Source organism: Ambystoma mexicanum, chromosome 9 (genome assembly GCF_040938575.1).
Source record: "Ambystoma mexicanum isolate Mex_15411 chromosome 9, UKY_AmexF1_1, whole genome shotgun sequence".
Classification (NCBI taxonomy): Eukaryota; Metazoa; Chordata; class Amphibia; order Caudata; family Ambystomatidae; genus Ambystoma; species Ambystoma mexicanum.
The window spans coordinates 650,474,186-650,491,852 of NC_090931.1; the positions used below are offsets into that span (position 1 = coordinate 650,474,186).

The 17,667-nt window shown below is 44.3% G+C and overlaps 1 protein-coding gene across 11 annotated transcripts in view; it reads left to right on the forward strand.

Annotated features, from left to right (window-relative positions):
- Positions 1 to 11,677, forward strand: part of CRPPA (CDP-L-ribitol pyrophosphorylase A) — a 43,885-nt gene extending 32,208 nt beyond the window's left edge. For all 11 annotated transcript variants that reach the window (XM_069615377.1, XM_069615376.1, XM_069615375.1 and 8 more), the window contains one exon: positions 8,514 to 11,677. In XM_069615377.1, coding sequence (XP_069471478.1) covers positions 8,576 to 9,814 — 1,239 coding nt within the window. In that variant the 5' untranslated portion in view covers positions 8,514 to 8,575 and the 3' untranslated portion in view covers positions 9,815 to 11,677. The remainder of the gene's footprint in view (positions 1 to 8,513) is intronic.
- Positions 11,678 to 17,667: the final 5,990 nt, after the last annotated feature.

A 17,667-nucleotide genomic window follows, 5' to 3' on the forward strand; every position in this document is an offset into this window, starting at 1 on the left:
GCAATACCCGCCTTCTCTGAGAATGTGTCTGCTTGACTGGTCAGAAGCACCCGAAAAATGATCACTCTTACCCCCAATCATGGCACGCTGCATTCTTGGTTTCAGCGTAGTAGCAGAAACAAACAGGAATGTTAGAATTATGCAAAAGTACAACATTAGTACTTCCCACCCCTTCGCTTAACACTTCCCCCGCTTCAGATTTCTTATCAGGTGACTAGACACACTTTCTTTTCATTGTTACCACAACCACCTTCACCCTTTTGTGTGGTATCGGGGGCGTGCTTGCTTTCAAACACTTGGGGTGTAACTGCCTGTTTACAAATCAGTAGTGCATCGCAGTCATATATCAGTCAGTGGTACCTCAGATGGATCTGTGTTGTGCAAAAGCACACTAAAAGTACCCCAGTAATCAAGGTTGATCACACCTCCCAGTAGATCAATGCCTTTCGTCACCAAACTGGATTGTGCAGCAATGCGTCCATAAGTGCCAACTGGCAACTTTATTCCAATGTCTAGTGATATAGATTTTCAAAGGTAAAGACATGTAGTCCAATTCTGCCTGCTGTTGCTTGCACAAGCAGTTTTGCTTCTTTTTCAGTCTTCCATACGACTAGTGTGTGTTTGTTTTATTATTTATAAGGCGCATCGACCCGAGGGTATTAGGGCGCAACAGTTACAAGAATTTGCGAAGCTTAGTTACATACAGTCATAAAGCGAAGTACATTAATTACAACAGCGGGGTACACAGATATATACAGTGCTAACTGGAATTGTGCAGTCCAGAAGTGAGATTATTTACATATTTACAGATGTTATTGGCAGTGTATAAGGACGTGTGATTGTCACTCAGTGTGGTAGGTAAATATTCTTACTAGGTTTGAGTGTACAAGCAGGCATCCTGCAAAGTGCAAGTTAGTGGTCCGTAGATTTTAACCGGAGGATGGTGTTTGATCTACGACTGGTCAACTCTCAATATAGGGGGTAGGGAGTTCCAGAGTTTGGCTGCTTTAACGGGGAAACTGTTGCCTCCAACCGTAGATAATTTGAATCTGGGTATGGACAAGCAGTCTCGGTTTGCTGTTCTTGTCTTAGGGATGTCCTTTTATGGAATCTCTCCAAGAGGTATAGAGGTGCGGCATTGTTGAGAGATTTGTGGGTGAGTGAGGCAGTTTTGAGGAGGATTTTGTTGTTTGTCCGGAGCCAATTGTTCAGTCGTCTACTCTCAGCAATGTGCTCTCTTCTAGAGATACCTAGGGCCTCTTTAAGTGCATTATTTTGTAGGGTTTGTATTCTGGTAAGGATGGATTTATTGGCTCCTATGTATAAGGCATTGCAATAGTCCAGCCGTGACAGGATGAGGGCTCTGGCTAGGATAATACAGCTGTTATTCGAGAGAAATGGTCTACCTGTTCTGATAAGTTTGCACATGTACGCCGTGGAGGACGACGGCGTGTTAACTTGTTTGGAGAAGGATAGGGTAGAGTCGAGTTAGAAGCCTAGTGTTTTTACCTCTTGGGCCACCTTTATGAGGTTACCGTCGATTATGAAAGAGGAGTAACTAGATCCTAGTTTTTTTAAGTTGGTTGTGGTGCCCAAGATGATGAGTTCTGTTTTGTCATCATTCAGGCATAGACCATGCATAGCCATCCATGCCTGGATGATGATGTACACTCTGTTCACCAAGGCCAAATCCTTGTCGTAATCCCCTGAAAGCGGGAGGAGGATCTGAGTATCATCTGCATAGTTAGTGATCCAGATCATCGAAAAGGGGCTTAGTAAATATGTTGTACAGTGTGGGCGAGACGCAGGACCCTTGTGGCACACCGCAGGTGATGGGTATGGGGTCAGCCGCAGCTGTGGGCGAGAAGACCCTCATTGTTCTTTCACCTAGGAAAGATCTAATCCAGTTTATAGCCTCCATGGAGAAATGTGCTGCTGTGTCGAGTCTGCTGTTTTACCACTGTCTCTAATTTCATCTACTTGTGACTTAAGGTCAGTGAGGGCAGTTTCCGTGCCATGTTGTGGACGGAAACCTGACTGTCTAGCTCCTAACAGGTGGTGGTGTTCTAAATACTTTTGAATTTGCGTATAGGCCACCGTATCTAATATTTTTAGCAGGAAGGGGACAATTTTAATTGGCCTTTAGTTAGTGGGTGTTAAGGGCTCTAAGGTGTTTTTTTTTAAGAGTGGTAGTACCCATGATTCTTTAAGGTTCTTAGGGATGGTGCCAGATGTGAAGGAACTATTGATAAGCTTGGTGATGAATGGTGAGAGGTCTCGGGCTGCGTCCTTAATAAGTTGTGCAGGGCAGAGGTCGCCCTGGCAGTTGGATGGTTTAAGAGATGGAATGGTTCTTTCCACTTCAATAGTAGATATTTTGGAAAAGTTAAATCGTGTGGGCTGAGTTTCAATAACGGGCCCATGAGATTTAGGTGTAGGGGGAGCGTTTAGAGAATCTTTTTTTTTAGAGATATTTTGTTTTGTAAGGTGGAGGCTTCGTTGGTTAATAAGTATTGGATGTCTGTGCACCATTTTTTATCTTTGGTACAGGTGTCAGGTATAGCAATGGGTGTCTATTTCTTTAAGAATAGTAAATAGCTCTTTCATGTTAGAATTAGCTTGAGAGATACGGGTGTCGTACGATTCCCTTTTGGCAAGGCAGATTTCTTTATATTTCTTTTTTATATAGTCTTTAAATTATCTTGCTTTTCACTTGTCAGTTTCACGAACAGTACGTGTTTCTTTGACCATTATTCAGTTCCAACAAGGCTTGTGCCAGGTGCTTGGACCACTCCATAAGAGTGGTAGTCTGAGTCAGTTTCTTTATTTGCTTCAGTAAACCATTCATACCTTCAATAAGCCTTGAGGCATCTGGATCAGGGCTTATGTGCATTGTCAATTTCAATCTTTAATCCAAAGCCCAGTTTTGCACATTGTGTCCTGCAATATGGCTATCTTGGTCAGATTTGATTTCATCTGCAACGCCATAATGTCTTGTGAGGTACTCCGTCCCTTGCAATGTAGCCCGCCGATCTGCATTGGCGGCTGGATGGGCCAACAGCAATGCTGAATATGTGTCTACCATTGTCAATACATAATTTTCCATTTTCAGGCAGCAAAGGTCCAATATAATCAACCTGGCAAATGCTGGCTGCTTTTTCACCTCTCGTCAGAGCGCCTTAAGGTTTCCTTTCTAGTGGATAGCGCTTTATTTCGCAGTATATGGGGCACTGGGATGCAGCTTGTTTGGCATTGTCCAGTGTGATGGGCAGTTGTCTCTTCTTAGCCCATACATAGGTTCCCAGTTTCCCCAAATGTCTCGATGTTTGCTGAGCCCAGTCTGCCATTGCTTGTAGCACTTCCTTTTCTGCAAAAGTTGTCACTGGGAGAATTTTTGCTATTTGATCAGCTTCATTATGAAACGGTTCAGCAAGCGAGGTGTCAGAAGGCATGCGTGCATCGACATTCCCAATGTAAATCGTGCTCTTTTCACCTTCTGTATCTTCCACCTGTTCAATCACGGCAGCTACCGCTCGCAGCTCAGCACACTGCCGTGAACCCCCGACTCCTTCTCTCATTAACAGTGTCTTTCAATGGGATTGCAATGCAACTGCTTGCCAGTGTCTCTGTTCTTTCTCATACTTTGTAGCGCCATCTGTGAAGCAAGCATGTTTCTTTGCGTCCTCTGATAATGAATCATAACCAGGTGCAACTTTAAAGGGAGATTCTGGCAGGGCTGCAGGGGTACTTGATTCAGGCATTTTCCTCCTTATGTACAGCTTCCAAAATCTATTCCTGCAACTTGGAGACTCCTGTATGGCCAGCCTTTGTGCGTTGCTGCAGATACCACTTCTACTTGACAGGAGTGGCATTTTGCGCTCTGCCACTTTTTCCTCCCACAGCCGCTTCACACTCCCAGCCCATGACAGGAATTTATGTGCAAATTGCCTTCTCAAGCCACAAACGCCACACAGCAAAATCATGGTAGACCAGCACTTCCAGTTCAAAAGATTCACTTTGTGTCAACAGATTCAACTCGATGTAGTTCTGCGAACCATCGCCAGTCAACATTTCAGGCCCCCCATACTTGTTCAAGATACATTGGGGCCAGCTAACTTGTTTGGATTACCATTCACAATTTTCATTTCAAATGCTTTTGCAACTGTTTCTGCCCCATTGCCAAATAGGGCTAACACTTGTTTCACTTGGTCATCCAAACATAAGCCTTTTAGATGGGGAAACCACATTATATACTTTTCTAGTCTGTGCAATAAATCCTTCTTTGCACATTCCTCGGAGCCATTCCCTGCTCTCCGCAGCATTCTGCTCACTGGCCACGTTCACAAGCAGTAAGTCTGCCAAACATTTACTGATTACTGAAGGGGAAATCTTTACTGCCCAAGCTATCGGTGCGACAAACCGACACACAAGTGCTGCCATTGTTGTCTCAGAGCTGCAGCGAAAACAGGGAATATGACAGAAAATCCCACCATCTGCACCATGTTCTCTTACACATTTATCATTTCTCCAGCATGGCATGACTTTGCACAAATCCGCAACGACTACGCCAAATGTCTTAGGAAGGGTGCAAACACACTTCGGGGACCAGCCCACTTACCACTCTCACACCCCCCCTCCCGCTTCAGATTTGACTTTGTGCGACGGCCATGGACTCATGCTGGAGAGATAACACTTTAAGCATAAAACGTAGCATTTATTTGACAGAAAGACACAATAAACAGACAGCGATTTTAGTAAAATGGGAAGAAAAGGCAAGTTATAAATCGCAGATATTTAGAACAAAGTCTCACGTTCCTTTTAGCCAACGCTGGGACCCTGCTCATCTTAAACGACCGGCATCTTATCACAGGATGTCTCCCCTCATATTCGTCAGTCAGCCCCTTAAGTGAGAGTGTGGCAAGGAATGCTGCATGGGCAAATGAAAATCTGGGCACTTGCCGTTGCTTGGTGCAAACCCACTGAAGAATCCCTCACGATTAATGCTGGCATGCATTTTTATAAGTTTGAGCTGTCAATCAGGGTGACGCACATTTCTAGAATTTTCACAGCAAAACCAAAACATGTTTGTCCTGGTGGAAAAACCCCACTAGGTAACGCTCCAAGGCGCTCCTTTCCCCTCCCAACTCAGAGTCTAGCTGTGAAATCTCTGCTATGTTTCTCATCAGAAATGGCCGGGTCAAGACATCGATTTCCCATACGAATGAGAACCTGTTTACGAAGGATAGCAGAGCCACGGTATTCCAGGGGAATCTGAAGCAGTATGTATATATCAGCATTTAGTACACTCTTTGAATAAGCTATTAGTCTTAGCTGTTGACACAGTAAGCTATAGACCTAATATGCAATATGGTTAGCTCAGTGGGTCAATGCACCTGCGATAATGCATCTACACTTTACACTACAAACGTCCAGGCTCCCCTACAATGGAATCTTCTTCCTGCTTCCGTACGCTTATCTGCCAACCTGCCTAGTTTTAAAAAGGCATTGAAAACCCATCTGTTTAATCTTAACCCAGACTAATTTAGGACCATTTTCTCACCTCTACTCTACCATTGCTGACCTTTGCTCTTTTCTCCCAGTGTTTGTCTTGTCATGTTTTTAGTGTGCTCTCTGAGGCCTACGGGCATGTGGTGCATTTAAAAAAATAAAATAAATACAAAATGGCGGAATGTGGAGCACCCATTCTAGGATAGATTCAGCAAGGAGAGTTACAGGTGAAGTTACATACTGGGGAAGATGAACAAGTTTTGTTTGTTGGGGCAGGAAAGAGTAAATACATGCTTGATGCCTATCCAACGTTGTTTAAGAAGGAACAGAGGCTGACCGGCCCCCGCAGGGGGCACTAGAGGGACAGCCTACATAGCGGGCTGTCCCCTCTGGCCACCCCTTTCCGGGCGCAGGCCATGCCTCTCTTCTTCCTCCCCCTCCCCCTTTTCGGGGAGGCGGAAAGGGGGGGTCTTTTTGCGACACCTGGCTTCCGGCCAGGTCACCCTGGGGGCACTTATAAGGGCGGGAGCTGCTGGCCATCAGTCCTTGTTCCAGCAGCTCCCGCCTGGTGTGAATTCCCACCCACCGTTTATTGTACTGACCAAAGGAGGTGGGGGTGTCCAATGGGGATCTCCCCGCTATGTGGTTGTTGGGCAAATGTGTGCATGAGATAAGGTTGAAGGAGGGAGCAGTGCCTGTGAGAAGCAAGGTGTGCAAGCTACCCATCACAGTGAGGAAAGATTTGGATTTACTGTAAAAGGAGATGGTGAAAGATGACATCGTAGAACCCATTGAGTGTGCAGAGTGGGTTTCCCCAGTGGTTTTGACAAGAAAATCTGATGGAAGAATCAGGTTATGCGTGGATTTGAGGAATGTGATTGTGGTGGCTGACTGTCATCCTATACCTAATTTGCAAGAGCTCTCTAAGAGATGTTACAGAGAACTTCGATTGAGCACCCACGCAGTGCTGGACCACTCTGAACTTTGAAAGGAACGATACAATACCATTGAAAATGCTACTCAGCTTTTTATACAATGTTGCCGCTTGCAACCTTGGATTCAGCACAGGCCGTTCTGGTATCAGTCTCACCAACTCACCGGCTGTGTTCTTCTCTCTGTCGTTGCTTTATTCTCAGAGTCAAGGACGGTACCACAGACGCTTGTTACCTCTGACACACAATGCCAGACTCCTCAGCCTGGTTACCTGGTCTTACGCTTTCCAATCTGAAGGTTTCTTGAGAGTAACTGTTTCTTGTCGGGAAGGTCGAGGGTGACTCCCTTCTTATGATTACCCTCTTGGCTCATCGTCTTTCTCTCTTTGTTCTGCTTCCGCCTCGAAACTGCTATCGCTTTGTGTGCTTTGCCTTGCTCAGTGTGCTTTCATGCTCCGCCTTTTATCCGTTTGGGGAAGCTTAATGGAAGTTGGGTGTGAGTGATTGTCCCGAATTGCCTGGCCTCGCCTGACCAGTGTATTGGGACATGTCAGGTATACTGCTCGGGTCTTAGTCTGTTTTCTCACGGAGCGGGCTGTCCGTGTGAAAGGGTTCACTTAAGAAATCGAGGGGTCGAGTTCCTACATATCCTACCGGGTAGTATGAGGTGAAGGAATTACAGGGAAGGTGATACTGTGTCTCACCATCCGGTGTCCCACTTCCATTCCCCGAAGACCCCTCGCCCAGGTGATCCTCCCGCCCTGTTCCACCCCCTGTTTCTGGATCCACAAGCGATGGCTGTGCCCTGGCCACCTGAGTGAGAGATCCGCGGGGACTAGTGGGTGAGACACCTTCTGGTTTCTCACAGCTGCGTTACATCTTTTCCCTCCGGGGAGGGATGGTGACCCTGCAGGGGCTCCACGGGACTGCTGCTGGGCTGGGCGGTGGTCTACCCACATACGAGGCAGACGTCAAAGGCCGGGGGCAGCACCCTAGGCTGCCCTAGAGCTTTGGCCGGGTCGAAATAGAGCTTTTCCTTGTAGGGAGGGATGTTGACCCCCCGCCAGGGCTCCACGGGACTGTCGTTGTGCTTGAGAACAGTAGACCCGGTGGGAGGCAGGGGCAGCAACCTTGGCTGTCCTGGAGCTCTGGCCGAGTCAGGGTCCCCCGCTGGGTTTGGAGACAGTCGACCCACATTTGTGCAAATAGACTACATTTGGGCGTTTAAAAAATAAAATGTATACTTGCTACACCATAGTAACACAGGAATTGTGCTCTTTTCAACAGCAGTAGATTTTTCTTTTTAGATTAGCACTTTCAAACTAACCCCGCATTTCACGATTGCACTTTAACATATTGGAAATGTATGTCCTGTGAGTTATTGTATCGGATAAGTTGTCATAATGTGTGCATATATATATTTTTCTTGGCTACATGAGTAAACTGTGGTTTTAATGCTTTCACATCACAGTTGGAGATTTGTTTGCAGTGATTGAATTGTGGTTGCAAAGAGTCCAAAAGCTGTGCTTGTTACTCTTGTTGTGTCATAATAGAATAGAATCCCTGCTATGGAACAAGCCCCTGTAAACAAAATATTGAAGGGATTGACCCGTTATAACTGTGATACGTTTGCTGTAAGTCTGCCTATTATCATTGCACCATTTGTTTAAGCCATGACTTAGAAAACACATTGAATGCAAAATGATTAAAGCCGACAGTCTGTTGGTGCTCATACAAAGAGTTTTTAAAATCATTCCTTTTATGTGACACACACAATCTATTAATAAACGTGCGCAGGGTCTGGAAATCAAATGCCAAAATGTCTGCCTGAATCTTCACATTCATATTGATCAAAGGTTTTGGACACTCTGCTCACCATTTACTTTAATATCAATGAGATAATCTCTTCCTTTGCACCTTCACTTTTTAAAATGCTTATTACTAAGGATATTTCTGTCGTCTTTGGGTCAATTCTTTGGTTTTGTGCCATTCTTGTTATGCCCATGATTGCATGGGATGGAATTTAGGGTTGCATTTGAATGATTTCTTTATTTGTCCTGTTTTTCTATGCAGGTGTTCAGTTTCCCTTCTCCTTTTGTGACGTCCCTCACATACAAGTTGGTACTGAGTAGACGATGCAGATGGGAAAACCACGAGTTGCAGCCGTGCTGCCAGCCGGAGGATGTGGTGAAAGGATGGGTGTCTCCACCCCAAAGCAGTTCTGTACCATCCTGGGGAGGCCTCTCATCAGTTACACTTTGCAGGCCTTTGAGAGAGTCAGTTGGATAAAGGAGATTGTGGTGGTGGTGGTTGCTGATCAAATTGACTTGATGCAGTCCATCATTCACAAGTATGGACACAAAAGGGTCATACTGGCACAAGGTGGTACAGCACGCCACAGGTCAATACTCAATGGACTCAAACTGCTAGCAGCTAGCGAGTCCTCTCAGCTAACGAAGCCAGATGTGGTAATCATTCATGATGCTGTGCGTCCATTTGTGGAAGAAGATGTTCTTCTGAAGGTGATGGTTGCAGCAAATGAGCATGGGGCTGCAGGAGTAGTCCGTCCTCTCGTCTCCACCATCATCGCTTCCACTGAGGATGCCTGTTTGCATTATTCCCTGGACCGTGCTAGCCATCGGGCAAGTGAGATGCCACAGGCTTTTCAATTTGATGCAATCTTTCAAGCATACCTTCAGTGCAGTAATCACGATTTGGACTTTGGTACAGAGTGTCTGCAGTTGGCCCTGAAGTACTCCAACAAATCTGCAAAACTGGTGGAGGGGCCTTCTGACCTCTGGAAGGTCACCTACAGTCGGGATTTGTTTGCAGCAGAGTCCCTGATCAAGGATGAGCTATCGCAGCACGTGTGCCTGGTCACGGAGATGAGGGAAGATGCAGTCCAGGTTGGCTTCCTTCTTCATGACGCTCTGAAAGCCCAAGGGAAGCAGGTGAAGGGCATCTCACCCTCTCTGTGCAAGAATGTGTGCCAGGTGCAGACTCTTTTCAAGGGCAAAGCTTGCTACAATTTTATTTGCATCAACAAAAAGGAATCCGGTTTTGAGGAAACCCAGCAGGTGGTTGATGTGCTTGGAAATAGCAGCCTTCCTGTCTTGTACCCTGTGCTTCTAGTTTCAGTTCACTTGTTTACACCAGAAGATCCTCCTTTTGGCTCTAAATTGCAAGAACTTGCGGCCATCCGGGAAGTTTCCATGGAAGCAAAGAAGAAAAATATTTGGGTTTATGGACTTGTCATCCATTTGACGAAGGTGGAGCAGCAACTTCAGGAGACAGTGGGGCGAGGCACAGCTATTATCACTGCTCTGATAAAAGACAGATGTGACACTTTGACGGGACAGCTCCTGGTGGCCTGAACTCCTCCAGACTCGCTGCTGATGCTGTCGAGGCACTGCATTTCTACAATGGTCACAGATGGACAATGACGGTTTTCAGGGTGCCAAACAGGAGTCGTCTGCACCAAAAAGTGTATGAAATTGATCCAAAGGGTGGGTTTTTAAAGACACATGTTACATGTTTTTTTAATTTATTGTATTTATTGAGCATAGATTATCTGCAAAGCGGGAACACAGTTACGCTACAGCTATCACGGAAGAAGAGGTAGGGAGGGGGGGCTTCACATTTTGGAAGTCATTTCCAAAGATCAGGAGCAAACTAAGTAAATGTTTTTGAAGTTGACGAGGCAGTGGCAAGAAGCTGAACCAAGATGCTTTGGGAGGAACGGCTCAATGTATGTGTGGATACATCTAGCCTTTTCAGGTAAGATTAGCGGGAGAGTTATCTTGAATGCATGTATAGACTAGTCTGAGAAACTGGTCATGGAGTCAAAAGGAGAAAGGGAGTCCCTGATGTTGAACTGGACAAAGGAGACTGATGCAAAGCGCGAGAGTCTAAGAAGTAGGCAGAGGAATTGAAAGAGATTGTCTGGAGAGAGGGTATGAAATGGGAGCAGCATTCTAAATGTATGCGAGTAACGTTAAGGATAAGTGAGTAACCCAGATTTTGCAAACCTGGAAAATGTGCACTTTGCACATTCTTGAAATCACACTGATGTGCTGGGAAAAGGATAAGGATTGGTTGAAAATACTACCCACCGAATTTCCATGCGGAGAAATTAACTAAAGTGAGCAGCTGATGTCAAGTATGAGATGTCATTCAAGGATTCATGGCAGAGATTTACAAACCGTAGTTCTTTGAGTGGCGCAGTATTTCCCTGCTCTAAACACTGACGGTAAACATTGTTTATCCCTCCCACTTATTTTACTGTTTAATACTTTGAGTGATTTAATCTGGGACCTGGATGTGAAAAGGTTACTGAATTGTAGAGCATGTTGTCTAGGATATTTGACCCTAATCTGAGCGCTCATGCAAGCTTGTCTTAATCTCCATTAAAGTATATAGAGGAGGTGAGTTTAAGGACCCTCCAAAGGTATAGGTGGTTCTATGTTTTGCCATTGGTTGTCTGGGAGGCAGTTGCAAAGATGTGATGTCTGGAAGCAATGTACATTGTCTACTGCCTTTAATTGACCAGTTGATTGTTGGCATGGTTCAGATGTGGGATTATATAGATAAAATGTGATAGTTGGGAGCCTCATAAATGTGTTGAGAATTTGCATAGCTAGCCAGTCAGACACATCCAAAAAAGAGTGTGAGGGCATCTTCCCTTAGAAAATGTTGAAAAAATTGCCATAATTCCAGCATTTTACAGGAAAATATTCCCAAGAAATTGTTTTCAGCATCAGATGTTTTAACATGTATAAGAGGAAATGCATGGAATATTCAGACACTTAGGGCTGCCAGAGTACCCAACAGCTTAATTCTTGGCAGAAGCAGATCATGAATGGTATCCAGGAAAACATTGTGAAATTGTGTGCCAGACACCATTAAAAAATGTATGGAGAAAGTTAGGTGATGTGCTGCACTAGGATTTCAAGATTTTCAAAACTGGTTTGTTGATCAAAGAAGTTAGGTATTTATTAAAGAGTTGATTTAGAAATGATAGGGACCGTGAGCCAGTCCTATGTGGTGCATAGGCCTTATTATGAGCCTCTTATTTGAGCCAACATTAACCTGCTGGTGACACTTGCTAATGTTATTCCCTTTGTCTGGCTTTAACAAGGCGTTGCACAATCAAGAAAATGACGTAGGCAGAAAAAGCCTGGTGTATTTGTGACAGTATATCATCAATTCCTTCTTAATAAAGAGTTGATTAGAATGTGTCTAACATTTATCATTTGGTGTTATGCTTGTCAGATATTGTGTTGGTACAATCATGTCATAAACGTTGTCACGGTTTGTTACAGATTATACATTTTGTACATGTTAATACAAAGTGTGCACTCCTAAGGTCATTTGACAGTTTGGCATTTGCCTAAGTTATAATGTCATCCGTATGTTCAAGGTTGTTGGGCGCTTAAAAAAGCACACCTTCACAGTGCGGTATTGCTATTAAAGAGTTTTCAAATATGTTCTTGGAATGATCAAATGGTAACTCCTGTAGCTTGTTTCCTTGCATTAGGGTTCTAATCATTATTGACCCTTTTGGGTGAGTGGCTGCCTCTTTAAGAAGATGACAGTGCTCTGCATTTGTCTCAAGCTATGAGCTGGAGATAAATCCGTTGACTTTCTGCCAAATTTCAGCAGAATTATTTCCGCAGAATTACTGCTGTGGTAATTGCGCCCAAAAAAAAAACATGTTCAATGGACTCCAATTAATCGGGACTAACACCGGTGTCCAGTCATTTGGTCGACTGAAAACTGGTCGAATGACATTTGGTCGACGCAATTTGGTCGAAAACCAAATGGTCGAATTTTTTTTTTTTTATATATTTATTTTTCGGGTTTTCGTTTTTTAAAAAAAGGGGTTTTTAGAGAAAAAAGGGGGTTGGGGGGGACCCCCCCAAAAAAATTCAAAAAAGGGGTGAAAATAAAAAAAAAAAATTCGACTATTTGGTTTTCGACCAAATTGGTTCGACCATTTGTCTGGTCGACCAATTTTTTTCGACCAAATGTCTGGTAACCACTAACACCAACTACTGCCACTTATAACCCGGCGAAATACTGCCAGAACAAGTGGTAGTAATGGTAATACAGTTTGGTGGTACCTCACCGGATTTACCTCCAAACCTCTAATGAGCCTCACTGTTCTTTTAGTCCAGCGTCATTAGCTGCAGCACCCACTGGCATTCTAGTAGTGGGCCTTCTGCACATTGCTGCAAGGGCATCTCAGTCCTGAGCAACCGCAGCCCTGCTATTCCAGTACTTTGCTTCCCATAACCTCTGCCAGTGCACCTTACTCATGATTGGCAGAACGGGCAATGCACCTTATGCCTGAGCTGCCCTACCCCCCTCCTATTCCACTTCAGACCTGCTCCCACACATCCCCGTCAAACATTTTTCAACAGCGCTTGTGTTCTTTTTAGATTTTAGTCTGCGGTATGTGGGCCACACACAGTGCTTAGCAGCAGGCACTTTAACCCAATGACCTTTGCGTAAAAGACCCTTAAAGAACAAGTTCAAAATTATGCAAAATAAACACTGCACGTTCTTGATAAATGTCATGTCACAGAACTAACATGGTGGCGAGCAGTAAACTCTCGGCCAATATGTGTGTCTGCATTTCAAAGGCCAGATGTGATGTCTGAAGTCTATGCCCATCTCAAAGGAGCCACAAATACTTCATCACTAATGCTGGTGCTTCCAATAACATTTATTTACAAAATCTAACAAAATTAAGTATTAATGATTGTAAGGCCGTTCTCTATCCTGCTCGGACCTGGGCGCCAAGTCCTCCCTCTGCGTGTGTGTGCGCTTCCCATGCTGCTGCCCTGTGTTATTCCAGCGAGAGGGGAAACCCTAGACTGCCACATATCTCCTTTTTTAACCAACACATTTTAATGCAGAGGATGGTCTACGTACTTCCCCCGGGAGCGTTGTTTCATGGGAGGATCTGCAGGGGACGGAGTACTCCTGCATATAAATAAGAGACTTTCGTGACTTGGGCCGGTTGGTCATCCTTTTGATGGTGACTTTTTTATTCTTGATTGGTATTCTTCTTATTTTACAGGCAATGATCGGACAGCGTGCTGTACATAGTGCTGTGTGTTCCTTGTGTCTTCACTGTACAGTATTTCCCTGAGATCTCTCTTGCCTCAAGGGAGTGATAGGCTTGACCGCCCTTCTTCGCTCATCATTTGGAAAGGACTTGCACCCGCCAGAGAGTTTGGAGTCAGCTTGCGAGCTACTTTGAATGTTAGTGCATGCTCTTCTACTTATTGACCTGCTAGTGTGCTGAATTGGTGGCTTTTCTTAATGAATTGGTTGGACCTTTCCACTTGGCTATTAGCCTGTGGCTGGTACTGTGCTACACTTCTTTAGTTGGCAGTCTTTTGGGAACTTGCACATTTCATGTGAATGAAGCTGTATACCATTCTTCTTTGTGACTATCTCCTTGGGATATCTTTTTATCTTTCTCTTCCCAAAACTATTTCAAGAGTGTTGACAGTGGTTGTTGTCGTTTTATCTCTCATGAAACGCATCGGTCCATTTTGAGAGCTAATTCACTATCACTTTACCATATCTCCTTTCAGGGCTCGTACATCCAATGAAGTCCTAGTCCAGTTATTCCCAGACACCTTCAGGATATATGTTCAATGCTTTTCAAAGGCTTTTTAATAGTAGTCAACACTTGTCACTGTGAGAAGCATGCCTTGCAATGTCAGACAGCCTCTTCTATTTCACTGTTCCTGCACTGCGACAAATACACTAATCTGAATCTTCTTGTAGTGAGTATGAGTCCCAAGTGCACTCCATAGGCCATTGCAATAATTGTCTGCTGGATGACTCCTGGCGGATTAACCTCATCATATCTTGGAGTTAGTCTCTTCTCTTCTGAGATTTCCTCAACTATCTTCCTGTATGGCTGCAGCAGGTGGGGCCATGCTAGCTCATCTGGCCATTCATTTATGGGGTATTACCTAACCTGTCTTGGCATGTGGTTGGTTCTTCGCTCAGACTGCTGCTTGTGCCTCTGACAACATCTCTGATAGTTGCCATTATGCACTGCTCTTCACGGAACATACTTGGTTCTTGTCGTCTCAATGGAAATCTAAAAAAGCAGTCGACCTGGCTGTTCTACCATTCTGTTATGTTATTGATCTCAACAGACTATTCTTGTAGTTTGGCTGCCAATCCAACAAGTATTAGTCAAACATGTGTTTCCTCAGGGACTGGAGATGTAGTCCAAGGGTTTGTGGTCAGTGAGCAAACAGAACCTTCCCCCCTTTAGGTATGTTTGGAAGAGGTTGGCTGCCCCAGCTATCCAAACATGTCTTTTTCAATCACTGATGAGTATGATTATTGCTTAGGTGAGTGTCTTTGAAGTGACTGCTGGTGTGGTCGCTCTCACCTTTATTCTATGGAAGTGGCTTAGTCGCTTTAATTGCTGGTATCGACTGAGATAATCATCGGAACGGATGAATAAAGAGATTGCAAGCATGTATCTTGGTTAACTGCCTCTTTAATGTTCATGAAGGTGTGCTCATGTAGAGAAAAGTAGGTTTATGTCCAGCAGTTTGCTGAGCGTGATTTCCAGCATGCTGTTGTGGCTTTCAAGCTATTTTTAAAGATCATTATATCATCCTCGAAATAAAGGACGATTGCGACCCTGCTTTTGAAATAGTCCATTATCCATTTAAAATTGAGGCTCCAGACTAGAGACTAAATGGCATGTATATTTATTAGAACAAATCTCGCAGGTAGGCAATAACCTTAGCCCTAAAACACTTGGAACAGCTATCGTATATACGAAAAAAAGGTGATGTGTATCAAATTTGATGAATCAATAATATATGAATTTAAAGCTAAGTTCAAATTTTCACAATCCATGCCCAAAGCTTAGTAAAGGCAAAAATCCCAAATGATTCGGTTCAATAAATATATTTGTAAGAAAAATGGCATACAGATACGTACAACAATATGCCAAGATTATAAATATAAACTATCACATATTGTAAACATCTAACAAAAGACAAATTCTACATGAACAAAACGTTCATAAGGAAAATGTGGTGAAAAAGTCCTTGTGTGCAAAATACACCCTTACACAAATGTAAATGTCACATTCCTAGTTACAAATATTCATAAGTCAAGTCGAAGAAATGTACCTATACTTGTATAGAAATAACAATATTAACTACATCTACTATTTAGCAAAACATTAGATTTGTCATGAATGTATATGCAAAAGATATGGTGGAGGTCCCAGGTCAGATCGACTAGTAGTGACAGATTAAATGAAACATTGCTGTCTTCAACATAAAAGGATCCAAAAAGTTCTATGGAATTCAATATTGGCAACTAGCCATTTTCTTCAGGACTGTGATTCAAAATACATTCTAAAACCAAAGAAAGACCCAAATTCAGTCCATACTAAGTATAGTGATATATATATTTCAACAATATCATTTCCAATTAATTTCATGTGTGGACTTTGTATTTGTACATTCCACCCCCTGACTCATAATTGATGGGGAATCAATAAAAGGTATGGCACTATTAATGTAAGCCATATGGTTCTAACAATATCACAATGGTTTCAGAGAACAGTGCTTCCAGCATCACTACCATATCATGAGTGGTTAGTCTTTGGAAAAAGTAAATCTGTGGCTTCGCACCAAGCCATCATATATTCATAGTTGTTTTTTAATTCTATAAGAGAATATAATAAAAACATTTCCTTTGCTAATTAGTCTTTCTAATGAGGCCAAAACATAGCCAAATAAAAGCATACTTCGAAGGGATTGTGTCCTCCGACGTATTCCTTATCTTAGATATCTCTTTCCAGCTTTGCTGGCCTCGGAAATGTTTTCTCTCTAGAGGGCGCTGCGCGTCGACGTCCGCCGAGTCGATGTCCCTCGACAGCCGCCGTATCGACGTCATCCTGCCTATAAAGGCCGCGCGCAGCGTCCGTTGCTCAGTTCCGTTTTTCCGCACTTACTCAGTGCCTCGGAATATCGTTGCTCAGTTTCGTAGATATATTATTCCATTTTCCTTGAGCTATTCGATCCATACTCGATGGCTTCCTCGTCTGAACCGACAACCCCTCGGTCCGGCTTTAAAAAATGCTGAGAATGTGGAAAAAAGATGTCGCTAACGGACCCTCACAGGGTCTGTCTGTGGTGTTTGGGTGCTGAACACCATTGTTCGGAGTGTGAGGACTGTATGTCCATGACGGCTAAAGCCCTGAAGGAGCGTATGGGGAAGCTGGAAAAAGGTAAGACTTCTAAAGCTTCTTCTTCCTCGACAAAGTCGAGACATTCGTCTCCTCGTCACCATTCGCGCTCCAGGTCTCGAAGCGGGTCCCATCACTCTTCGAGATCGAAGCACTTGAAAAGGAGACGCCGAAGATCCCCTTCTTCATCCTCCTCTTCCTCTGTTTCACCTAAGAGAATCCCTTGCCCCACGAAGCATAGTTCCCGGGCTGAATGGGAGAAATTCCGAAAAAATATGAGCGTCTTCGAGAAAGCGGCCTCGGCCCCCTCAAAGACTGCCGAGAGCGATGCTCTACTCGAAAGACCCGAAGGTCCAAAACGCTGCGAGTCACAGCACCCGGCGAAGGAAGCTTCTCGAGCGCGTCACAAACCCTCAAGTAAAGCAAAGACCTCGAATCCTTCTTCGAAGGTTCTGTCGACGACGCCGAGGTCGGTGTCTTCGACGCCGTTGTCGAAGGGACCTTCGACACACGGGTCTGTCGACTCAACGCCATCCTCAACACCGGCGTCGACGCCAAGGCACGTCACGGTTGCGGCGCACCCAGTGGCTATTCCCAGTTCGTCGATGTCGTCGAGATTGTCGATATCCTCGAGCAGAATTCCGATTCTATCGAAGACCTCGAGGCCTCCACCTTTGTTTTCGACGCCACTTTCGAAGCCTTCGATGTCGGCGTTGACGACATCGACGTTTTCGAGGCCGATTACGACAAGTTTGGCACCCTCTGCCTTGGAGATGGGTTTCACACCCTTTGTGAGCTCAGACCAATTGAGAACAATGTCTTCAATTATGGAAGAGGGCAATGGCGGCAAGTACAACAACCAGGAGATTTGCTTGGTTGAGAAAGTCTGGTTTTGCTCCAGATGTGCAAGCCAGGCTCTTGAACATGCCATTTGATGGCTCTTCTTTGTTTGGGAAAAAGGCGGATGACAGTTTAGAA